This window comes from Phyllobates terribilis, unplaced genomic scaffold, assembly GCF_046119375.1.
Source record: "Phyllobates terribilis strain yellow unplaced genomic scaffold, ASM4611937v1 Scaffold_2__4_contigs__length_985480577, whole genome shotgun sequence".
In the NCBI taxonomy this organism is placed as follows: domain Eukaryota; kingdom Metazoa; phylum Chordata; class Amphibia; order Anura; family Dendrobatidae; genus Phyllobates; species Phyllobates terribilis.
The window spans coordinates 329,392,867-329,419,311 of NW_027362762.1; the positions used below are offsets into that span (position 1 = coordinate 329,392,867).

At 40.8% G+C, this 26,445-nt stretch overlaps 1 protein-coding gene across 2 annotated transcripts in view; it reads right to left on the minus strand.

Moving 5' to 3' along the window:
- PLCXD1 (phosphatidylinositol specific phospholipase C X domain containing 1) overlaps window positions 1–26,445 on the minus strand; it is a 32,749-nt gene continuing 6,304 nt past the window's right edge. Inside the window, exons 2-7 of one of the 2 annotated variants that reach the window (XM_073664439.1) lie at window positions 25,821–25,950; window positions 21,674–21,810; window positions 17,313–17,438; window positions 13,483–13,638; window positions 6,326–6,506; window positions 1–3,830 (exon numbers count right to left, since the gene is read on the minus strand). In XM_073664439.1, coding sequence (XP_073520540.1) covers window positions 3,565–3,830; window positions 6,326–6,506; window positions 13,483–13,638; window positions 17,313–17,438; window positions 21,674–21,810; window positions 25,821–25,950 — 996 coding nt within the window. In that variant the 3' untranslated portion in view covers window positions 1–3,564. The remainder of the gene's footprint in view (window positions 3,831–6,325; window positions 6,507–13,482; window positions 13,639–17,312; window positions 17,439–21,673; window positions 21,811–25,820; window positions 25,951–26,445) is intronic. The other variant, XM_073664441.1, reaches the window with a different exon arrangement.

Genomic DNA, 26,445 nt, shown 5'->3' on the forward strand with positions numbered 1-26,445 from the left:
TCTGCAGAAGTAGTAAAACATAAAACAATTATATAAATGCTGTATCAAAAGATGCAAAACTACGGTTATTGATACTGTACAATAAACAGCAATGTCAACAGCAAAAAATGTTTTTGTTAATGTGGTTATTTGGTTTAAAAACAGCAAACCTAAAAAAAAAAAAAAAAAAAAGGTACAGCATACCACACTGCTATTCTCCTTAAAAACATACACCTTTTAAGAAATATAGTTAAACATAAGTATGATTGTATTACGTCTGACTGTTACGGTCTGTGGCTTTGCTTTTTCAATACGTTTTTTTATTTATTTTTTTGCGATTTTCAAACATGCTCACTAGAAAGGTGCATAGATCGTAAATGTGAACAGCCATTGTTTTCACGGCCCAATGTCGTAACCTTCTGCGAATCGCCTGTTTTGTCAAAATGCTTAATAGAACCACAGAGGAAATGATTGAGAGATGTAGTGTTCAAAAATGATGGCCACTTGTGGGGTGTTTCTGTTGTTCAGGCACCTCAGGGGCTCTGCAAATATGACCTGGCATCTGCAATCTATTCAGCCAAATTTGTGCACCAAAAGTAAAATGACACTCCTTCCCTTCATAGCCCTACTGTGTGCCCAAACAGTAGTTCATGACCACATATGCGTATCAAATTGTGGAGTTACTTACCCTTAAAAAAATGAAAAATTTGTGGCTAAATTAGTGGAAAAAAATATTTTTTCACTTACACATTCCATTGTGTTAATTCATGTGAAGCAACTGAAGGGTTTACAAATTTTCTGATTGATGTTTTGAATATCTTGAGGGGAGCAATTTTTTTTTAAAATGAGATCACTTTTGTTTTTAAAGGGAAAGTGCCGTGATTTTAATTTTTGTATTAATAATTACTTCAAAGTGAACAGCTCTTGGAAATTCCCTTGGAAATATGAAAAATTACTGTCTTCTAGTGTCCTCACAATATAAAGAGGGTTGAAAAATTATACCGATGAAAGTAAAATGTGGTACATGGAGTTTAATAACTTTTTTTGTGTGTGGTGCAACTATCTGGTCTATTGTGCAGTCAGACTGCCGTATTAATCGTGCGATGATCGCATCGCAATCCTCAGACTGGCCGTCGGCTCCCCTGACCTGAGTGTGACAGCTGTAAAGAAATAAATGCTGTCACGCTCAAGTTAGTAGTGCCACCGGCCAGTCTGAGCATCGCGATGCAATCCACTCGTGAGTATTATGGCAGTCCTGCACCCTAAGGCTAAGTGCCCACGATGCAGAAATGCTGCGGAGCGTTTCTGCATCTGCCTGGCAGAAAAAAAACGCATCCGGATTTTACATGCGTTTTTTTTCTGCCAGGTAGAAGCGTTTGTGAAGCGTTTTGAACATGCGATTTCACATGCGGGTTGTGAAGCTCTTTTCCAAGCGATTTTAGCATCACGTGGAAAAGCAACCGGCATGGATTTATGTTGTGTGACCAAGTTACGATGCTGCAAATGCGGCATCAATAGTATAAAAAAATAAAAAATTATACTCTCCTTCCGATGGCCCCCGGTCTCCTCCGGCGCGTCTGGTGTCTTCGGATGCTCGCGGTGGTAAAAGGACCTTCCATGACGTCATTTAGTCATGTGACAGGTCACGCGACCGCTGACGTCATGGAAGGTCCTTTTACCACCGCGAGCAGCCGAAGAGCCAGCAGCACCGCCAGGAGCAGACAGGGGACCATCAGAAGGTAAGTATATGTTTTTTATTTTTTTTTATTTCTTTAACTACAGCTACTATGATACCCGGGTCTGGAGAAGTCTCCTCTTCTCCAGACCTGGGTACCATCCGCGCATTGAACCACATAATATCCGCATGCGGATGTTATGCGGTCCAATGCAAGTCAATGGCGGCGATTTCGCAAAATTAATAGTCGTGCTGCGGATTTTTCCGCAATGATAATCCGCAGCGGAAATTCCCGCAGCATGTGCACAGCACATCCGGATTATCATTGGGAAACATGGCAGACAACTTAACATGCGTTTTTAATGCGTTTTCGCGGCGGAAATGCAGCCGCGGAAAAGCATTAAATCCGCATCGTGGGCACGCAACCTTAAAGGCATAAAACTTCAAAGTTTGAAAATTAGTACTTTTTCTACATTTTCAGTAAATTTCAGATTATTCATCGATCAATGCAAAATATATTGACCTAAATTTACAACAAACCTAAAGTACAATTTGTCATGGAAAAAAAGCAGTCAAAGAATCACTGCGCTATGTAGAAGCATTCTTAAGTAATTACAATAAGGTGACACATGTCAGACTTGAAAATTGGGGCTTGGTCGTAAAGAGGAAAGACGTTAAAGGGAGAGTAGCCTCAGAAAATTACTTATAACACAAAACGCTGATTTAAATGATGATGATGATTATTTTTAATTTAGAATTTTTTTATTTTTATATTGCAAATTTTTATTAAAAAAAATAGTAATCTTGCAGTTTTCTCTCAGGAACAGTTTATAGCAAAACTCCATATTATCAGAGGCAGGATTACAATGTACAATGACAAAGAACACTATACACAATAGGCAATGTCAGAGTTGACACAATGACCTTTGCACATGCTCATTAGATACATCCGTACAAAAGTTAGGGTTGGGATCAAACCACTGTGGCTATGTACATGTGTTATTTCCTGAAACAATAGGAAGTTGGAGTCTAAGAAAGCCCCAGTGGCCAGTGAGAAAATGGCAAGATTTCTATTTTTTATATTGATTGATTGCGAGTTGTTTAAAAAAAAAAAATCATTTAATACAAAAACCGGATTAAAACAATAGGTTATTGTCTGATGATGGCTTCCCATTAGAGCACCATTCCAGCATTTTTTTTTTTTATTTCCACGCTGCAGTGGTGCCACTAATGTAGGTACCCTTATCCTGGTATTATATTTCCAGCAGCCATTACTGGCGCTACTCCAGGCCCGGAAGTTGGAAGGAACGGTCACAGGCTCTTATATTAAGTCTATGAGAGCTTACATTGAGTTGTGACTAGAGATGAGAGAACCTGAACTTAAAAGTTTGGGGATCGTACCAGACAGTTAGTGTCCGCAGCTAAACGCCGAACACTGACTTCTCCCGGAAGTCTGTTGCAAAGTGTAGAGTTCAGGGGGAAGTCTGTTGGGGGGAGCGAGAGAGAATTTTTTTTTTCCAGGTCCAAAGTTCGGAACTCCATTGTTTTCAATGGGGTTCTGGTTCAAGTTCAGGTATAGTCCTGGTACCGAACCGAACTTTGGACTAAAGTTCGGGTTGGGTACCAGAACTTGCACTTCCACAGGTCCGCTCATCCCTAGTTGTGACTTCCGGATCGCCCAGCAAACACTAGAGCAATCTGGCATGTCACAACCTGCAGAAGATCCAGAGAACCGTGGATAACAGATGAAGACAGCAGCTGGTAAGTATAAGACTAGGGGAGGGAACTTGGATTAGTAGCACCACTCCAGCGTTGCAATAAAAAACCCGCTGGAGTGGTGCTTTAATAGGTGATATTGCTATCCATACATACAGCGTATTTAACTGCATAGTGCAAAGTACTACACCATTTCAAGTCTTGTAGCTAAGCAGTGCATCAGTTCTGTCTAAAAGCTTCATATTGAGCTTAATCACAGCAGAAACAAAGTCATCAGATCCAATAAGATCTTCTGCAATAATATTGGTGGCATCACCGCTCCCTCCTGGATGTTGCTTCTGCACCCACTTATACAAAAATGGAAGTTTAGGCAAAGTCATGCTTTTCATGGAACCAAATGGATGTTTTAAGATGTAAGACCCATTCTCCGTTAAATTAAGACCAGCCACAAAAAATCCATCTGTAAAATATATAGTACAATTAGGATCAAAGATAAAAAACAGAATTTTTTCAGTTTTTTTTTACTGTATTATATACCATATTGATTATATAGTAATCTTTAGCAACTAGACAGATTCAGAATTTTCTATCAATGTTCTTTAGCTATTTTTAAATTGTTATCCCTTACCAAAGCCCAACATATGGGATTTCACTGCCTTGCAAGTGGATAAAACAGGTGGAATCTTTAGAGCATGTTCACACGTCGCGTTTTTTTCCCAGCAAAGTGGATGAGATTTCTAAAATCTCGATGACTATTCTATATATTTGTTTCTTGCAGATCTGCAGCATGTAAATGCTCTGAGTTGCAGTAGCTTAGGTATCCATAGTGACCTATATAGTGACAGTGGGTGGTTAATGGTCGTAACAATGGATATCCAAGCAACTTGCAATGGCCTCCACATGATGTAAGGAACATAGGTTATCAGGAGAACTATACTAAATTTCTAATTGGAGGTATTTGCCAATATTATTATTATTACACCTACTACATATTGGGATAGGATCTTGAAGATGGGAATACCCCTTTAATGTATTTAAACATGTAAAGTGAAAATGCAGGCGATAAAAATATTTTATGTAGAAAACTTTTTTCTTTTTTTAAATTAAGTTTGTTTTAGAAATTTATTCTTCGAAATGGAAAAGATACCCTGGGGATGGGGGAGGGGGTGACAGTAGAATAGATCTCATCATAGCAGATTTTTGTTTTGTGCTACGAAAAAAGGGAAATGGAAAAAACGACAATGCTTAAGAATCCAATCAGATTTTCCATGGTTTCACATTTTAGATTTTTGTGTGAAGTAGCACAGTTTTATGTAGCTGCAGGCCTAAATACACTTTCTAGACCTGCTTTTTAAGTGAATTTTACGTTTTGAAAACCAAAGATTCATTAATTTTTTAGGCTGTTTTTTTTTTGTTTCGCGATATATTGCAGTACGAGAACAATATACAGGGTGGGCCATTTATATGGATACACCTAAATTAAATGGGAATGGTTGGTGATATCAACTTCCTGTTTGTGGCACATTAGTATATGGGAGGGGGAAAACTTTTCCAGATGGGTGGTGACCATTTGGAAGGTGGCCATTTTGGGTCCAACTTTATTTTTTTCAATGGGAAGAGGGTCATGTGACACAAACTTATTGAGAAATTCATAAGAAAAACACTGGTGTACTTGGTTTTAACGCAACTTTATTATTTCATGAGTTTTTTTTACAAGTTTTGACCACTTATAAAATGTGTTCCAAGTGCTGCCCATTGTGTTGGATTGTCAATGCAACCCTCTTCTCCCACTCTTGACACACTGATTGCAACACCGCAGAAGAAATGTTAGCACAGGCTTCCAGTATCCGTTGTTTCAGATGCGGCACATCTCGTATCTTCACAGCATACACAATTGCCTTCAGATGACCCCAAAGATAAAAGTCTAAGGGGGTCAGATCGGGAGACCTTGGTCGCCATTCAACTGGCCCACGACGACCAATCCACCTTCCAGGAAACCGTTCATGTAGGAATGCTCGGACCTGACACCCATAATGTGGTGGTGCACCATCTTGTTGGAAAAACTCAGGGAATGTGCCATCTTCAGTACATAAAGAGGGCAACACATCATCATGTAGCAATTTCAGATATCCAGTGGCATTGAGGTTTCCATTGATGAAGAATGGCCCCACTATCTTTGTACCCCATATACCACACCATACCATCAAGTTTCGAGATGTGCAGCATCTGAAACAACGGATACTGGAAGCCTGTGCTAGCATTTCTTCTGCGGTGTTGCCATCAGTGTGTCAAGAGTGGGAGAAGAGGGTTGCATTGACAATCCAACACAATGGGCAGCACTTTGAACACATTTTATAAGTGGTCATAAACTTGTAAAAAACTCATGAAAGAATAAAGTTGCGTTAAAACCAAGCACACCATTGTTTTTCTAATGAAATTCTCAATAAGTTTGATGTATCACATGACCCTCTTCCCATTGAAAAAAATAAAGTTGGATCCAAAATGGCCAACTTCAAAATGGCCGCCGTGGTCACCGCCCATCTGGAAAAGTTTTCCCCCTCCCATATACTAATGTGCCACAAACAGGAAGTTGATATTGCCAACCATTCCCATTTAGTTTAGGTGTATCCATATAAATGGCCCACCCTGTAGGATAGAATAATATAGCGCAAAACAAAAAAACAGCTTAAAAAAAATTAAAAACTGGAAAAAAAAAATAGGCACAAATGCAATAATGAGTGTTTGTTTTTTTATGTTTTCAAAATGGACATGGGATATTGCTAATCCAAGGATGCCAAAAGGTGTCGCATAATATTCCCTAAAAATGTCAGAATACAGTGGATAAAATACTGAAACCCCCAAATTGTCTCTTTAGGCTAACAATAACGTTATATAAACACCTTAAAGACATGTAATTTGCAATCAGTCTAAGAATAGAAATGAAGAACCAGATACCTGGCCGCCCACTGTGTTTTTTCATCTCCAGAAAGTGCAGCAAGTAGTGTGTATTGGTTGTGTTTGCCCACCAGTACGGCATAGATGGCCAGAGGTAGTCAAATATCAGTGCCTGGGGATGATCATAGCACACAATGACTTGATAATTTTGCTTCCACAAGTTCCTCAGGGTTGGCCGTTCCTGGAAATTAGAGCGAACATTCATAAAAATATTCTTACAGATGTTTACAAGTTCACATTAATCTGGCTGACAACTTGCATTTTGCAGTAGCCTTAAGGCTATGTGCCCACGATGCAGAAATGCTGCATATTTTTTCCGCTTCTCCCTTGCAGGAAAAATGCATGCAGATTTTACATGCGTTTTTCCTGCCAGGTAGAAGCGTTTGTCAAGCGTTTTTGCATGCATTTCTGCATGCGGGTTATCAAGCGCTTTTCCAAGCAATTTTGGCATCACTTGGAAAAGTGCTTGACAAATTGTGACCAAGTTAGTTAAAAAGAATAAGAATGGTAAAAAATAAAGATTATACTCGCCTTCCGATGTCCTCCCAGTGTTTTCTCTGCTGCGTCCGGTGTCTTGGGCGACTCGCGGTGGTGTGAAGGACCTGCGTTGACACCATTGAGTCATGTGACAGATCACATGACTCAATGACGTCATGGCAGGTCCTTCACAACAACGCGACCCATACAGCAGACCAGACGGAGGGGAGAAAACACCGGGAGGACATCGGAAGGTAAGTATAATCTTTATTTTAAATCCTTTTTTTACAGTTTCTATGGTACCCAGGTCTGGATGAGTCTCTCCTCTCCTCCAGACCTGGGTACCATCCGCACATTGAACCGTGTGATATCCGCATGTACAGATGCAGTGATTGCGGATGTCACGCGGTCCAATGCAAGTCAATGGCGGCGATTACGCTGCGTGTCCGCAAAATTAATGGACATGCTGCATATTTTTCCGCAATGATAATCCGCAGCGGAAATTTCTGCAGCATGTGCACAGCACATGCGGATTATCATTGGGAACCATGGGGCACGTATTGCCTAGCATTTTTTAAGTGTTTTCACTGCGGAAATTCCGCGGCAAAAACGCATAGTGGGCACGCAGCCTTAGTGTTGTCACAATGTGGAACGTGCACCTTTTTCAAATAAAGAAATGGAAAATTGCATTATCTTCGTAAATATTTGTAGTGCAGAGTTTTTCTTACTCTGTCAAAGTTACTGACATTATACCAGAACCCATCATAGGTCAATGAGATCCGTTGGGCACTGTTGGAATAGGTCGTTCTACGGATTTGACATGGCTTTGAAGTTCGGAGTATAAACTTACAGGCTGACAATAAGATTAGTTGAACATTTAGTTGTGCCATTGTTACAGTATGATTTGTCATGGTCTCGGATATCTGTTATATATCTATTGATATCCACACAAAAAAAATAACTGTGAAAAATGGGTAATCTGTTATGAGGTACTGTTCTGCCTGGCTGAGTGCTTCATTTGCGGAAATGTGAATAAGGCTGTTTACAGATAATAGGAGGAAAATCTATAAAAGTGGAAACTCTGGATTCCTCAAGCAAACTGGTACATAAAAACTTGTAGATATTGCACTTCTGTGAATTATGCCCCCCACATTGAAAGGGAATCTGTCATCAGATGTTTGCCATGTAATCTCAGAGCAGCATGATGCAGGGGGTGATAACCTGATTCCAGTGATGTGTCACTTACTAAGCTGTGTGTTGCTGTTTTCATAATCGCCTGCTGATAAAACACTGATTTTATCACTACAGGACTAGGTGTCTCGTGCCTCCTAGTCAATTGCTTTGTGTAACCCCACCCCCACTGCTAATTAGCAGCTTACTGCCTATGCACAGTATACATAGAAAGCTGCCAGTCAATGGTGAGGGCTGGGTTATACAGGACTCGGTATGCTGAGCACGGCTAGATCTGTTGTAAAGAAAACTGTGATTATATCAAAATGACAGCATGCAGATCAGCAAGTGACACATTAATGGAATCAGGGTCTCTGTCCCTACATCATGCTGCTCTGTTTATATAGCATGTTTGTTGGTGGCAGGGCTGTGGAGTCGGAGTCGGTATAAAATGGACCAACTCAGACTCCTAAAATATATAATAAATTGGGTGCAGTAGTTCAATGCAGTTTGTGGGGAATATTTTTTCATATGAATTTGGGAAAGTTATCAAATGTCCTATAAATGGCTGTTCTATTCCTGATCTAAGGCTACATTCACACACAGCGTTTTTTGAGGATACGTTTTTCAGCTGCAAAAGCAGATCAGCTTTTTAAAAAACCGCATCACCTGGAAGGTTTTTGAGCTCATAGATAATGTTTTCAATAGCCAAAGCAGATTAGAAAAACGCCGAACAAACTGACATGCTCATTCTTAGTGAGGATCCGTTTTTGATCCCAAAAACAGATCCTCACAAAAACGATGTGTCTGAATGTCATATCTTGAAACCCACTGACTTTACTGGGATGCCCAGAGACACTGCATTTTACTGCAAAAAATGGATTCGCAAAAATGCTGTGTATGAATCATGGCCATAGCCAGCGAGGGGCAGCTGCCCCCACCCCTAGAAGCAGAGGCACGCACCTATCAAAACTCACTTGTATGCTGCAATGCTCCTGTCCTGCACTGGCTCCAGATTGCAGGGGGTAATCTCCCCTCCTCTGTCCTGTCTTCTGCCGTCTTCACCAGAGAGAGGAGGGGCGCCTGCCCTGCACAGGATCCAATTCCTGGGCCCCGAGCTGGAGAAAGTGAAAGTACTACTGCTCATCTCTGTCACAGGAAGGTAACTAATGCTAATATTGTAGGTGATTATTATGTGCTCTCTGTACAATGTGTGCGATATGTGCAATGTACTATTTGCTATCTGTAGCTGTCATCTGTCTATCACACTCTATCCCGCTATCCATCCATATGGCTATCTATCATCTATCTTTCCATATATTTATCTATCCATATCTGTCTATCCATATCTTATCTGTACCAAAAAGAATGAAAGCCGGGTAGCACACAGACTAGCACTCCTTTTTTTTTTTTTTTTTTAGCATCAGTCAGGTACACCTCATAGCTGCCCAAAAGGACGCCCAGGGCAGGCAATGCTCATCTTCAGTAACACATCAACATCAATTGATAGTTGGAATAAATAGACTGCATTCACCACATATTCTTAAGGTGCAGGCTTTATTTTCAAGTGTAGGGGTGTGCAGTATGAGGTTCTGCCCCCCCCCCCAGTTTTGATCCTGGCTACGCCCATGGTGTGAATGCAGCCTGAGGATCTAGGCTTTGTCTTAGCTAAGATAAGTCTGTCTGCACTGTATCCAGCACCAGTGAAGCTCCTCCTCTACAGACAAGGGTAAAAAGTAAACACACTCAGAAAGAAGGAAGGTCTGCACTCATCTCAGAAGAATTGCTAGAGTGAACAGGATAACAAGATTAAGGTAATTACTTCTTAAAGCATATTTAAACTTTCAATAAACTGTGCATAAATCAATAGTCCAGTATACTGTATGTTCTCTGTATGCTTGATGCTTGTTTGTTTTTTCTTTGAGCTCATATACTTTTGGGAAGCTAGGCTACTATACAATATACAGGGAACATACAGCAACAGGATTGATGAGGACTTATATGAGGACTTGTATAGGTATAGAAGCCAAAACATCAAGTTATTAGCTCTGTTATCAGTTTCTTTGTTCCTGGAGTATGATACACAACAAACTTGCTCCCTCCCTCCTCCCCTCTTCATAGACTGTGAAGCATTTAGTGAGCTGTACCCTAAGAAAAGCCTGAGATTGTAAATTCTAATAACATATTTTACAAACTTTATATTTGTCATCTGTACTATTGATTTATGCAAAGTTTGTTTTATTTCTATCTAAAATTATACAGTGGGGAAAGTATGTATTTGATACACTGTTGATTCCCACCTACAAAGAATGAAGAGGTCTGAAATTTTTAATCGTAGGTACAATTCACCTGTGAGAAACAGAATATACAGGAAACGTCTGACCTCTGTATTTGCAAACAAAGGTTTCTGTACCAAATATTAAGTTCTGTTTTTCTACTGTATCAAATACGTATTTCATGCACTAAAATGCATATTATTTAAATCATACAATGTGATTTTCTGGATTTTTTTAGTCTGTCTCTCACAGGTGAAGTGTACAATTGCAGACCTCTCCATTCTTTGTAGGTGGGAAAACTTGGAAAATTGTCAGTGTATCAAATTCTTATTTTCCCCACTGTACATGGTTCCCTGTTCTTGCTGGAATTATAATATACATTATTTTATAGGACAAAATGATTTTGAGAGTGAATTTATATGATTACAAAATGTCTAAGAAGCTCCCCATGAAGTCAGCTGTATTTGAGCATTTCAGTGACTCAAGATGAAAAATATTTTGGGTGTCAATGTATGACAAGTGACCCAGAGGAAAACAAATGCTGTGAAGCCAAAATCAGTGCATAGTCAGGCAGTGATACAAATGCTCCTACAAGCGCTTCCAATCTAAAAAAGACCTTTACAACGCTTCCACCCAGAAGTTTTCAAAGCTGTGACTGAGAAAGATAACAGCAGCACCAAGAAACCAGCGCCCAGTACTTCCCGCCAGGCAAAGGAGGAGGAAAGAGCATCTCAAACATCATTAACAAGATATTTTGTAAGTGACAAAGTTACTGTAACAATGACAGCAGATATGTTTAAAAGACCGCTCATACAGCTAATTGTGAAGGACGGTGTACCATTATCATTATTTGCACGACCAGCTTTTACAGCTCTTAATGGAGAAATGGCCCGCAAACTTGATGTTTCTCTGGAAAGAGAAAGTATTAGAAAATTAGTGATTGAAGAAGCAAACAAAAGGAAGATCTTAAAAAGACTCTCAAAAGACGTTTCATGTTTCTTAAAAAGGATGCCTGCACAGATCACGGAGTGAACTATTTTGCCATCAATGTTCGATATGTTTGTGACAACAAAGAAATTGTTACCAAGACACTGGCAGTAAAAGATCCTAAAGCTCATCACAGCAGCCAGTTTCTCCAGGCCTTAGTGGAAAAAGTTCTTTTTTGAGTTCGTAATCTTGCAGAACAGGTTCTTGCTATTGTAACGGACAATGCTTCAAACATGATAAGTACAATTAAACTGATGAATGAGAGTAATGAACAACAGCTAGAAGAAAATTTAGGATTCAGTATGTTTGAGATGGAAGGCCACAGTGCTGTTCATGTAACTGAGGAACAAACAGATTACAACAGAAGAACAGCAAAATTATACTTTAGAAATAGATGATCTTGTTGAAGCTGCTTCAAAACACTTTTCTATTCATCACATGCGCTGTGTTGTGCACACGCTGAAGCTGGCAATAAGAGATAGTCTGCAAGAGGGACATGCTGGAAATCTGATTGGAAAAGTGAGGAAATTGGCTATTGCTGCCAGAGCCCCTAAAATTGATTCCATCTCGAAGAGACGTGCTGGGAAAGGGGCAATTGTCGATCAAGCCACTCGGTGGGGCAGCACTTATTTAATGATTGAGCGATGGCTTGAACTAAAACCGTTTCTTATAGATATGGTGAACCCTCAGGTAACCCTAAATGAAGGTCAATGGACACAGGTGGCTGAGTTGCAGGAATTGCTTAATCACCCATTTACCGTGACTAAAAAATTACAAGCTGAGGATTTAACTCCTGGCATTTTCATAAGGGAGTGGAAGAACTTGCTATTTTGCCTGTCCCAAAGAGGAGGTTTAATCGCAGATGGCATTTCTGCTTCAATGAAACGGAGAGAGACACAGCTATTGGAAAATTAAAATTTTTCTGGCAGCTGTTTTATGTGGACCCAAGTCATCGTATACTGCTTGATGATCAACAGCTTACTAAAGGAAAAGAAGCTCTGACTGAGGTAGCAGTTAGGATGAGTGGCCTACAGGAGGACTGCCAGGCGCAAGAGGACTTGGGTCCTGACAGTGCTACTGCTGCCATATCTTCATCCTCATCAGATGAGGAGTTTGACTTTGACAAGTATTTGGATGACATGGAGCAGGCAAAGCGTTGCCGCAAGGAAAAAGATTTCACTCCGTCTCCTATAGCAAGCAGATTGACCATATTTCAACAAAATGTTTCACTTGCTCTCAAAGAAATAGAAAAATTCAACCGTTCATCAAAACTGACTGTGCATGAAGCAATTCCTTTATACCCGGAAATTGTTAGAGATGTTGCCCATGTGGTTACGGCTTTGCCTCCAACCCAAGTTAGTGTAGAGAGGTTGTTCTCTAGCCTTAAAATAATTAGGTCAGATTTGAGGTCATCTATGAAGGAGGATCTGATGGAGGCGATACTATTTCTTAGAACAAATTCATAGACTGCACAAATGTTATTTAGTATATCTTTGTTGAAAACTGTGTTTTGCCACTTACATAGTTTATTACATAGTGTGTATATATGTATGTGTGTGTGTGTGTGTGTGTGTGTGTGTATATGTGTATATATATATATATATATATATATATATATATATATATATATATATATGTGTATAATCGATATTACATAGTGTAGTCAATATTTACAATTTATTAGTTTTTTGTGTTCTAAAGTTGTATTCCAATAAATATATATTATATTCTATCTAAATATCTTGATTATTGTATCATAAAAATTATGAAATGTCTGATGTTCACATTGTACTACAATAAATTTTTCACTAAAATATAAGCAATATATGTGGGAGTTGGAGTCGCGGAGTCAGAGTCTGAGTAGGTGTAAGGGAAATTGAGGAGTCGGAGTCAGAGTCGCAGGTTTGGCTTACCGACTCCACAGCCCTGGTTGGTGGTCTAAATTATTCTCCAGGAGGTCAGGGTACTGCAACCGTAATTTGGGTACAAAAATGTACTAGCATCCTCGATCCACATTCACACTTGCCTATTTTGCATCACAAAAACCTGAACTGGATTCTAAACATAAAAACAACATACTACAACATTTATATTTCTATTGTATTGTATCCATTATTGATTTTGGGTACACTTTTTAAGCCAATCTGCTTTTTCTTCTCCTACTTTACTACATTCACCCCAGGCTTTTAGCAGTGAAGCTCCCTAACAGAACACATACAAGTTTAGGATTATAGTTCATGTTCGTACATGCTTTGGGCATAATTTGAGTCCAAATATCCTGTGTATGGAGTTAATTAAATACACATGATGCTGTGGGGACATGGACTGCAGATTATCACACCCAAGGATGAGGACCTCTCGCGGATTCTGCTGTAACCAGTCGGCAATCTCCAAAAGTGTTTCCTAGAAAAAATAAACAGTAAATTTAGATTTGTTTAGTGCACTTACTGTACGTAGTTTATATTTTCTCATATTAGGTTCCCACAATAAGTACTTGACGCTACATATATTCGCTGTGCCAAAAACGCAGTTTCAGCAAAGTAGATGTGATTTATAGAAATCTCATGCCCACTGCTTTTTTTCTTTTATGCTGCATAAACTGACCAGCGGTGCTTGTTTCAGAGTTTTATGTTCGGATTTTCTCTATAGAATTGCATTAGATGCTGAAAGCTAAATACTAGAAAGTTTCAAAAACAGAGCAGCTTAATTTAACATAAGACGAGACAAAAACTGTAGTGTCAAAAACACAATGGAAAAAAACCCCACAAAACCTAATAGGTACAGAAAATCTGCAACATAAACTCACTATATACTCATCATGGGAATGTAGCATTAAAGTGAACTATGCACATAATGAAACATTTATATCGGTGTGGACAGTCCATTTGAACAATGTTTAACAGACAAATGGCATTAATGGCTAAAAAAGATGTTGCATAACTGATGCAAACAGAAGCAGAAAAACCACAGCGACCGTATTAGGGGCCCGTGGGTTCCATTATGTCAATTTTTAGAATGGAAGAAAAAGTTCTGCATGCTGCGCTTTTTCTTCCATTCTAAAAACAAACACATAACGTAACCTAATTGGACCCCATAATAATCAATGGTGTCCAGCTGCTGCCGTTTGTATCAGTTATGCAACACATCTGTTTGTCTGTCCTGTTTTTATGTCCAAAGGCTGTGAACGTAGCCTAAATTGAAAGATTTATCATAAAGCACAATATTTGTTATAAAATACACATATAGTAAAAAAATTAAACCTACATTTGGATCCATTTTTTTTTTTTTATATAGGTTGAAATTGTAGGATGAAGATGGATAAAAATGGCAAGTCGTTGTTCACACCAGTCTTGATGAGGGAGCGTGTTGGAGTAAGGCGCATCTGATTTGTTCAGAGGTGCATGCCGCTTAATGAATCAAACACGTCTTAAAAGTAGTGTTCCCCTCACCACAAATCTTACTCTAGAGCAGGGGTCTCAAACACGCGGCCCGCGGGCCGCATGCGGCCCCTGAGGCTGCTTTATGCGGCCCGCAGGCACAGACCCCTTGACGATCCCGACCTGGTCCAGGAGGAGCCGCTGACAGCAGCGCTGAATTGCCGCACAGAGACTGTTTCCCAGCACTGCATTTCCAATGCCAGCCGCCGGCCAATCAGAGGCCAGCAGCTGATATCTGCGTGTCGGCGCAGCGAGTATGACGTCATTGCCATATGCAGATGTCAGCTGCTGGCCTCTGATTGGCCGGCGGCTGACATTGAAAATACTGTGCTGGGAGACAGTCTCTGTGCGGCAATGCAGCGCTGCTGTCGGCGGCTCCTCCTGGACCAGGTCGGGATCGTCAAGGGGTCTGACTCTGTGGTGCCTGCGGGCCACATCTGCAGGAAGGCCGCCGAGGGAACGGAGGACAGGTGAGAATCATCTTTTTTTTTTTCTATTTTATGTGTGTGAAGAACAGCACAGGGGGCACAGAGCCACAAGATGGGGACCTGGATGGGGCACATAGCCACAAGATGGGGACCTGGATGGGGCACAGAGCCACAAGAGGGGACCTGGATGGGGCACAGAGCCACAAGATGGGGACCTGGATGGGGCACAGAGCCACAAGAGGGGACCTGGATGGGGCACAGAGCCACAACATGGGGACCGGGATGGTGCACAGAGCCACAAGAGGGGACCTGGATGGGGCACATAGCCACAGGATGGGGACCTGGATGGGGCACATAGCCACAGGATGGGGACCTGGATGGGGCACATAGCCACAGGATGGGGACCTGGATGGGGCACATAGCCACAAGAGGGGACCTGGATGGGGCACATAGCCACAAGATGTGGACCTGGATGGGGCACAGAGCCACAAGATGGGGCACATAGCCACAAGATGGGGACCTGGATGGGGCACATAGCCTCAAGATGTGGACCTGGATGGGGCACAGAGCCACAAGATGGGGCACATAGCCACAAGATGGGGACCTGGATGGGGCACATAGCCTCAAGATGTGGACCTGGATGGGGCACAGAGCCACAAGATGGGGCACATAGCCACAAGATGGGGACCTGGATGGGGCACATAGCCACAAGATGTGGACCTGGATGGGGCACATAGCCACAAGATGGGGACCTGGATGGGGCACAGAGCCACAAGATGGGGCACATAGCCACAAGATGGGGACCTGGATGGGGCACAGAGCCACAAGATGGGGACCTGGATGGGGCACATAGCCACAAGATGGGGACCTGGATGGGGCACATAGCCTCAAGATGTGGACCTGGATGGGGCACATAGCCACAAGATGGGGACCTGGATGGGGCACAGAGCCACAAGATGGGGCACATAGCCACAAGATGGGGACCTGGATGGGGCACATAGCCACAAGATGGGGACCTGGATGGGGCACATAGCCACAAGATGGGGACCTGGATGGGGCACATAGCCACAAGATGGGGACCTGGATGAGGCACATTAGTACAAGATGGGCGCCAGGATGGGGAACGTTGCCACAGGATGGGGACCTGGATGGGGCACATAGCCACAGGATGGGGACCTGGATGGGGCACAGAGCCACAGGATGGGGACCTGGATGGGGCACAGAGCCACAAGATGGGGACCTGGATGGGGCACAGAGCCACAGGATGGGGACCTGGATGGGGCACAGAGCCACAGGATGGGGACCTGGATGAGGCACATTAGTACAAGATGGGCGCCAGGATGGGGAACGTTGCCACAGGATGGGGACCTGGATGGGGCACAGAGCCACAGGATGGGGACCTGGATGGGGCACAGAGCCACAGGATGGGGACCTGGATGAGGCACATTAGTACAAGATGGGCGCCAGGATGGGGAACGTTGCCACAGGATGGGGACCTGGATGGGGCACATAGCCACAGGATGGGGACCTGGATGGGGCACATTAGTACAAGATGGGGACTTGGATGGGGAACATTACTACAAGATGTTTTCCATTATTACTATATGATGCTAATTGTAAGACAATATTACTGTATGTGGCCAATTGGGGGAAATAAAATTGTAAAAAAAATAAAAAATAAAATAAAGCATGAAAAAATATTGGGCACTAAAAATGCTGTTTTATATGTAAACTAAAGTAAACACAAAAAAGTGCACGTTTATTATCGCCACATCCATAACGACCCAAGCCATAAAAAAATAAACACGGCAAAAATGTTCAAAAGGTGTATACAAAAAAAATGGTATCACTAAAAATGTCACATTGAACAAAGAATGCGGCCCCCCAAATTCAAATTTTTTCCATGTGCGGCCCATATACCCAGCCGAGTTTGAGACCCCTGCTCTAGAGACTGGAGGAAGATTTGTAGCTTAACGTGCCACCGATCACATGAATTAGACAAGCAGGCGTCCCAACGTTCATTTCGTTCCAGCTCCGTCCACTTTGGCGCAGCTAGTGTGAAAAGACGCATTGCTCAAAAATGTAACGATTTTTTTTTTAAAGTGTTTTCGGCAGATTTTTGGAGTAAACAGTTTAACGAATCGGGACTATGTGTGTGAAGTGAAAAGACTGAGACGTAGGAACAAATATGAAGAACTGCAGTCTGCCTTACTTCTACAGTCCGGGACGTATAAAGGCCATGTACAAAGTACAGATTCGAGAAGACATCAGGCCTGGGAGCTATTCGGAGATCCAGGTATCGGATTCCCGCATCCAGCTGCCCCGTAACGCTTACAGTCTATCAAACACAAAATATTCTGTAAAAATTATTATACAATCATATGTTATACAAAACAACTATGCGACAAAAGATACATCCATTTATTCCCATAAAGTACGGGGAAATCTAGATAAAATGCGCTTTCCCACATATAAAAACATTGTTTTTTACTGCTGTGTATTTTCTACATGCACCAAAATACGCAATAGCAATACTCTTCAATTTATTGTGTTTTTGCTGCAGTTTTCATTATGCGTTTTCTTATTTATCTGATTAGCTTTTGGTGGAGATTTGACGTATTGTCTTCCCAAAGCCATATCTTTCTTTATTTTTCAATTGATATATCCGGATGAGGGCTTGTTTTTTTCTGGGATGAGTTCTTTTTATCATTATCCTTCTATCATTTCACAGAACAAAATTCAGAGTGCAGAAAAATTGCAACTAAAACATTGGTTTTTGTTTTTACAGTATTTATTGTACCGTAAAAATGACCTGGCAACATGATTCCCCAGGTCAGTATGAATACGATGACACCAAATGTGACACATTTTTTTTTATTTAATTAAAGAAGTTGTCCACTACTTTTACATTGATGCCCTATCCGTAGGATAGGGCATCAATGTATGACGAGCCGGGGTCCCGCACACGGCACCCCCGCCGATCAGCTGTTATCGGTGGCGGCCACTGGCCGGAATGCTCGAATGGGAGGCGGATGTGCAGTACACCACGGCAGCCACTACCACTTGACGGCGGGGCCCCACAAGTGAGCACTTCTGGCCGGTGGCCGCCACAGCCCACATTGATAACAGCTAATCGGCGGTGGTGCCGCGTGCGGGACCCCGGCCGATCATACATTGATGCCCTATCCTGGACAACTCCTTTAATGAAAAAAATTATTGGAAATTTGAAAAAAATTAAATTATTTTTTTGTCAGCATTTTTCGAGACGTTTTCATTTTTACGTCAATGGATCTGCGAGGGGGCTTGTTTTGTGTGATGAGCTGATGACTATTGATATGTTCTGGTAGATATGATGTTTTCACTGCTTTTTAATACATTTTTTGATGGAGTTGTGTAGAATGAAAAAATGCAATTAAGGAGTTTGCCTGTTTTCTGTTTAAGGCATTTACCGATCGAATTCATTAATTTTAAATTTTGACAGATCAGACTTGTACATACCACATCTGTTTATTTTGTTAATTATGTTAATTTCTTTATTTTACATGGAGCAAACAGAGGGTGTTTCAAATTTTTATATTTTAATTTTAGATTTTAAAACCTTTTTTTAAAAAAATTGTAGTCCCTTAGGGGACTTGAACACACGATTGTCTGATATACTGCAATACTGTGCACTGCAGTATGTAGTGTATAGTGAAAGGTCTTAAAGGGGTTTTCCCATGAACAAAAGTTAATTTTAATCAATAGATATTGGAATGATAATAATTTCCATAATTGGATGTGTTTAAATAAAATGTTCCTGTGCTGAGATAATCTTATAAATGTTCCCCTGCTGTGTACTGTGTAATGGCTGTGACTGACCGTACAGGAACATGGTCTGATCATACCACAACACCTGGGCAGGCAAGGAAGCAAAAGAGTATACAGACAGGACAGCAGGGGAACACAATTGATTCTTTCTTTGAAGTAAAACATTGTTTAAAAACAGGCAGGGAAATGTTTTACCTCACAAGAAAGAATCCGCTGTGATCCCATGCTGTAATGTCTGTATACTCTCTTTTGCATCCTCCCCTGCCCAGGAGATGTGGTATGATCAGACTGTGTTCCTGTACAGGGAGACACAGCCATTACACAGTACACAGCAGGGGCGCATTTATAAGATTATCTCAGCACAGGAACACCTCGACTACCGGCGACATCATGAAGAAATACCCAAGAGGGTCGAAACATTTAATTGTCGCTTACTAGTCTATCTTCATGGCATCTTCTGAGAATTGTATATCACAATGAACACATTTTTTGTAAACTTGGAACAAAGTCAGTTCACCTGTAATCCCAATCATGGAAGTCAGGCACATCCTGTGCATTGAAACTTTGGAGCACAACAAGGTATATGGGAATTATGAAATCCAGCAGCCTGAATACCTTTTGGACACTTTGCATCATACAATTTGAGTGTACATTGAATTCTTCAGTATCTATGGCAGGCCCCTTCAGCAGACCCCCTAAATGCCATGGGAACCTATTGGCACCCTGTGACCGTCTCGTGGGGGATGGCGATGGAAGTGGAACATTGCGACCCCACTCCAGGGCCGCATGCTTTAAATGTTAGAGATTGACAGCGGCATTTAAAAGGTTAACAGCAGTGGGTGCAGCTCAGCTATGGTGGCTGCTGTAAGAGGCCATCCCATGCTGGGTATGATGTAGGGTCATCATACATGGGGAACCACTGTTACACACAGTGGGCATGAGTTTTCCTTAAATCACATGCACTTTGCCTCAGTTGTTAAATGCAGATGATTTTCTACACACAAAAAATGCAGCATTTATGCTACGTGGGATCATGGTCTAAATGCAAAGCTGGAAATAAAAATGTCTTTACTTTGCATCTTACTGTGGCTAAATTGACATCCACTGTCTTGGATCGATCATAGAATGTGTCCGATAAAATTAATGAAGCCCAACTCTATGATGTTCATATTAGATCAGGGGTTCATCATTCCGAGCTGTTCCCTCTTGTGTTCTGAAACTAGTATAATTAGACATTGTGAAAATAAGCCAGTTTGCAATTGACTTGCTTTTTTCTATACGCTGTCCTATCGCTGATAACAAGCCCCTGACCCCCAAGAGTTGCTGCTTCCAGCAATGCTCTTAATCACTGGCCAGTTATCCGGCCATGGGTTTGTTTAAAGGGAATTTATCAGTAGGATCAATCCTCCTAAGCTATCTATACGGGCATGCAGGTCATAGGAAGCTGAATAAAATGGTACCTTGATGTCCGCAATCCAATGTGTTATTCCAGAGAAATCCACGTTTTTCCTATATGTACATCAGTTGTTCAGGACTATGGGCCGGACATAAATCTCCCTGAGAATCTTCCCCCAAAGCTTATTTTAAATGAAAGGAGGCGTTACCAATGTGATGTGTAATGGCTGCTCTCTGATCTCCTGATCTCACTGCAGGAGTGTGTGATTATTAGGCTGGTGTCATACAAGCATATCACATGGCCGAGTGCTATGCAATGTTTTATCGGATAGACTCGGCCCAGTATTATTCTATGGGGCAGTGCAGATCTGCGATTATTTTCTCATGCTGATTCTGCATAAGAGAACAATAGCAGCATGCTGCCATTGGCACCGAGACTCTGCTCACAAGCACATATACAAGTCTATGAGCGCGTGTAAAACATCAGACTGCACTCATATGTCATCCCAGTGCAGTCTGATATACGCCAAGGTAATGGAGAGGGAGAAATTACTTTCTATGTCTCCTCCGCACCTGTGCTGCGATTATCTCATGCGAGAGGATCGGAGCACAGTGCACTGACACTCCGCTCACCCTCACAGCAGAGCAGGAGCCGGGTGCCATTAGCATATCGCATCCAATGCTCTCGCAGCAGATGCTATACACTCGTGTGATTCCAGTCTAACTGACAGCCTTGGATAATTCCTTTAAGCTGCCTATAAATCTTAAATAGCTGTTGGCTGAACATGTTCGACAAGCAATTATGCATTCGGTCTCCCCCGTATATGACGTTCAGTTCTCATAATACTGTGTTTTTAATTAGGAGAGGGGAGAAGCTACTGCCTGACAACTCAGGCAGCGCCTTATATCCAGTGGGAAGGGTTGGGCAAGAGTCAGGGGAGAGTCAGGAAGCCCCTTACACACTGAATGGTTGTCTGATCATGCGAATATTAATATAATATGAATGGGGACCATAGAAATGTAAACACAGACCAATAGGGAATCCCATAACTGACAATTCAGAAGTCTTAAAAAGGGGAAAGTTATCCTATAAGCTGCAGTTTATTTATCTTTTTTACCATTTTCCTTTAAAAATATATTTGGTAAAATACAAACTATGTACAGTAGATAAAGTGATAACCGTAAAGTGAAAAGAAATGGCTTAAAATACACATTTAATGTGAGGTTGGGCACCGTAAAACGGTGCTGAATCTGTAATACTAATGTATTAGCAACTGCTACAACACATTTGTTATAAAAGGGGTTATCCTCTTTTTTTTTTTTTTTTTTTTTTTAAGTATTGTAAAGAAAAAAACAATTGTGTTTACAGACCTGTGTAGCGCTCCATCTTAAAATAATGGCACGAGTGATATTAGGCACATATTTCTCTAAAAACAGCAGTAGTTTAGGAGAGCTAGGATCGACTGGGGATTTTTTATCTAAGCAATAAGTCATGGTGTCATGACTCCCTGAAATAGAGACAAAACAAATTATTAAGAACGTGAATTATAAAATGCCAACAAAATACATGATAATCTATTCCAATTTGCATGAAGAGAATGTGAGGACAGAATGTTTTTTAATTTTTAAAGTGAAACTGCACTTTCAGAAAACTTTAGACACTTCAGAACATTCAAATGGTGTAAGTAAAAGTGCAAAGACCCCTACGATCAGTAAATAGAAAATATTTTATGAAACAAAAAATCTAGCAAAGACCCAGGACTGTTGAGCAGCTAGAATCCTACATCAGAGAAGAATGGGACAACCTTCCTTTCCCAAAACTCCAGCAATTGGTCTCCTCACTTCCCAGACACAGTGGTAGACATGGGCCTGTCCCAACTTCCTTGAGATGTGCTGCTGTCATCAATTTCTAAATGAGTTAATTTTTTCAAATGAAATGGAAAAATGTCCGACTTTCCACTTCTGATTTGTGTTCTGATGTGAATAAAATATAAGAATTTTTGCAAATCATTGCAATCGTTTGTTCTTTATATTTTATACAGCGTCCCAACTTTTTTGGAATTGGGGTTGAATGATTTGTATATGGGCTAAGTTGCTTTTTATTATATTCTTTAAAGTGGGTACAGTAATACATTCATTCTGGCATTGCAAGTTTTTTTCTTTACAGAAGTTATGAAATGGGTTAAATAATTTTGTATTTTGATTGATCTCTTTTATGAAAGCAACAATATGAAATATGCATATATTTCTTTATTTGCAGATTAGGAAAAAGGTGATTACAAATAGTAAAAAAAAACATAAAAGTTATAAAACCTTTTTTTAATTTCTCATTTTATTTTTGGTCCACTCGGGGACTTGAGTCTTTGATTGTACTACATGCTGCTGCTTATATAGCAATTCACTCGGGAAAATAGGTAATATGCTAAAAAACGGCAACTGACCCTTCCGGTTTCTGTACAAACTAGAGATCCTGACCCGCAGTCCCTAATGGTTCCTGCGTGAGCAGAGATAGCCCTAACCACAAACTAGAAGATGGCAGCTTGGACCTAAACTGCCTGAAAGGTTTTTGAGTTGCATCATATTCCTCCTAAAGAACCGGAGGGCAGAGCAAAGTGTGAATTGCCTACAAAAGGGAAAGTGTGCTGAAAGAAGGAAAGATCCTAAAATGAGTAGAATAAACCACAAAATAAAGAATAAAGTACGTACTGTTAGATAATATGCCACCTACTTCCTAGAAAACAACAGAAGAAAGGTGCAGAGTAAAGTACACAAACAGCAAAGAGAAAACCCTTAGCTGGAATTTCACTGACTGGCTTTAAACAGCAACAGAATGTCTGAACATCCTAATGAAACTATCACTAGTAGGAAATGCCAGCAGGGAGGGGGAATATAAAGCTGCACCCAAAAGGTGATAGGGTAGACAAATGTTATGCTAAGCAGACTGTAGCCAGAATAACAGAACTAAAACACCAAGGAAAAAGTGTGTCTGCTGTGGCTTGGCGGACAGAGAAGCCGACAACCAAACACAGGCTCAAGGGTTCGAACCCAGGAGCATGACAGCTGCAATACCTTCATATTGAAGTATACAGTAAAAACAATGATCTCCTATGAAGGAGGCTGGGTGTCATGGATCTACCAAGATGGTGGCAATGAAGGCCTTCAGTCAGCCCCTAGCTGTCATGGTATTGTATGCATTGTGCGAGGAGAGGTGGTTATGGGCGGCAGAATGAACACTCACAGAGATCACAACAGTTAAATGCTGCTATCAGGTAGACAGCAGTGATTAAAACTAGCTCTGGTCTCTGCAGTTAGAGGCAGGTACATCTGGCAGCTGCTTTGTATGGAGTGGACTCTGTTTCTGATCCCACTCAAAGTGTGATGTAAAGGTAAGTCACATGTTGGCAAGGGGTTAAAAAAAAAATGTGGTTGGAAATTACACTATATATCACTGTCTATATATTAAAAATCATATGAACAATGGTTCTCAGATTACTTATATTGTGAATTAAATTTCAGTTGTCAGAAACTAAATATTTCAGACAAGATGGGGCTGAGATTAGCTAGAACAGTCAGCACTGGGACCAAATGTAGGTCACATTCTTTCATGCTTGCCGCTCAGGGATTTGCAGTCATTTTGTAAGCTTCAGTAATTATCATACATTTTCTTCTGTGTCATAACCCTTTATGAGATAATCCTTTAGATAAATGATAAAAAAAAATGCAATGAAAGGCTGACGACCAATGTGATGGTTGGGTCCGAATGTGCGTTACGTATACTACAGTATACACCAATTTACAGTTTATCAATCTAATGGTGAGTACCTTTGTGTGTACACCACATTACTACTGAGTAATGGCTTACAGCCTGTATTATACAGGTCAGTCACAGCTTCTGGGTGTAATTGGACACAGTCAGCAAGCTTGTCATCACACACAGATGAGATAACTGTTCAGAGGCTAAAACAGAACTATATCATAGCAGCTGACCAAACCTGTACAGCAGAATTTCAGAGGAAGATTTTAGTCTCTGAATATATCGCGTGCTTCCATTCCATTACTACATCCAAAGAAGTGGAAAATTAAACAACTGAAATAGAGAGTTATTATTATTTATTTAAAAGGAGCATGTCACAGAGAACGTGCCATCAGATCTGATAACAGCGAGTCATACAACATGAGGGGCTGAGCAGACAGGTAAATCAGGCTCAGATATAAAACTTCAACTTCAGACCACGTTCACACGTTCAGTATATGGTCAGTATTTTACAATACATCAGTATCTGTAAGCCAAAACCAGGAGTGGGTGATAAATACAGAAGTGGTGACGTGTTTCTATTATACTTTTCCTCTGACTGTTCCACTCCTGGTTTTGGCTTACAAATACTGAACGTGTGAACGTGGCCTTAGTCACTAAATCTCTGCACATTCTGAGCTTAGGAGTCAGTGATTGACAGCTATCTCTGTGTGCAGTATTATACAAGGAAGGCGGTCAATCACTGACCAGGACAGCCATTTGACTTCTAAGCCTAAAATGAGCAGAGATTTAAAGAAAAAAAAAAAGCAGGTTATAATGGAATTTGATTTACCAATGCACAAGACTGCTTGCTTGGCGATTGGCCAAAGCTTCTATAGATCACTCTACTGGATGATTAGAAGAACTGTACAAGGAGCACCTAACCGGTCCCAGCGGTTACCTGTACAGAGAGAGCCCTTCTACCTTTTTTCGTCATTGGTATCACACACTAATCCCACAATAGGCTACGTTCACACCACATTTTATAAACTGTGATGAATGATAGAAAGTCATTTATGCTAAACAGAGGCTCAGACTGATGCCTCACAGTCAGCCATAGACTTCTAAGTAAAAAAAAAAAGGATGGACGCAATTTATCAACGCAATTTCACCAGAATTCTGGCTTAAATTACTTTGAAAAGTCACAACATTTTGGAGCAACTCTTGAATTGTGCAAAAATTTTGCAACTTTTGGCATTTTGGCAGATGCTCCTGACGTGGAGTCAGGAGCATCTGACTCCACGTCCCCTCATCAAGTCTAGCAAGAAAATTGGTGCCTATTTGTTTCATGTTTTTTTTTTAACTGGACCCTGTGGGGTGAAAAATGTAGTTTACTGCATTATTGCATAACCTTTTTTTTTGCGGTATACTGGGCTATATACACATTTAGCACATATGTTGGGCACTTTCCAGGTGCATACACTAAATGTTAGTCAAAAACGTAGTGTGAATGGAGCCTTAAAATGACCTCAATTCTATATTTTAGGCATTCAAACATTGGTACAAGATATAGGAATGTTTTTCTGCATATCTAGCAATCTCCTATGATTATATATTCCTATCTATTACAGGTTGAAGTTACTGCAAATTACGTACACCTTGATGGCTAAAAATACTCCTCAGAAATGCTAAGTGGTGTATTTTTACCCTGCCGTAAAAGATGGGGTTTCAACATTACAAATAATAGAAAATGAAGCCAAGGACCAGTGATACACAAAATAATACCTGGAATTGATAGGTCATACAGGGGAATATCCCACAGGTCTTCACACAGATTGGACATCCATTGTTGGTTTTCAGCCATCTGATTGTTAAATTTCTGTAAAACATTTTCCATGTTGCATTTGTAATAGACCTGAAATTATAGGGAAATACGGTAGTAATAATAATAATAATACAAAAAAATTCTTATTGATACCAAAAGAATAGCCTCAGCTCACCAGGTCAGCCCAAATAAAAAGAAGTGATTAGCTGAGGACTAGAAACCTTAACTTCTATTCAAATATGCATTAAACACGTGTACGATACCCCCAATACAAGGTGGGTATTTAAAATTGCTCCTACAAGACTGGTGGATGCCTGTAACTACTGTACATGGGGTAAAAAAAGAATCCTAAGCACCAATTGACATGGGTATCCAGAGCAAGACTTAGTCATGTATCAATGATAGCACAAGATGACTAAAAGTCAAGGTAACAATTCAGAATGTCACTCATGTGGTGTAAAGGAAAGTACACAAGAACACAACAGTGCGGCATAAACATCAGATCAGTCTAAGGCCAAGTTCACAAGCGTGTACTTCACGTTCCGTGTATGAACCACAATGTCCGGACTGACCACAGGTCTCCTA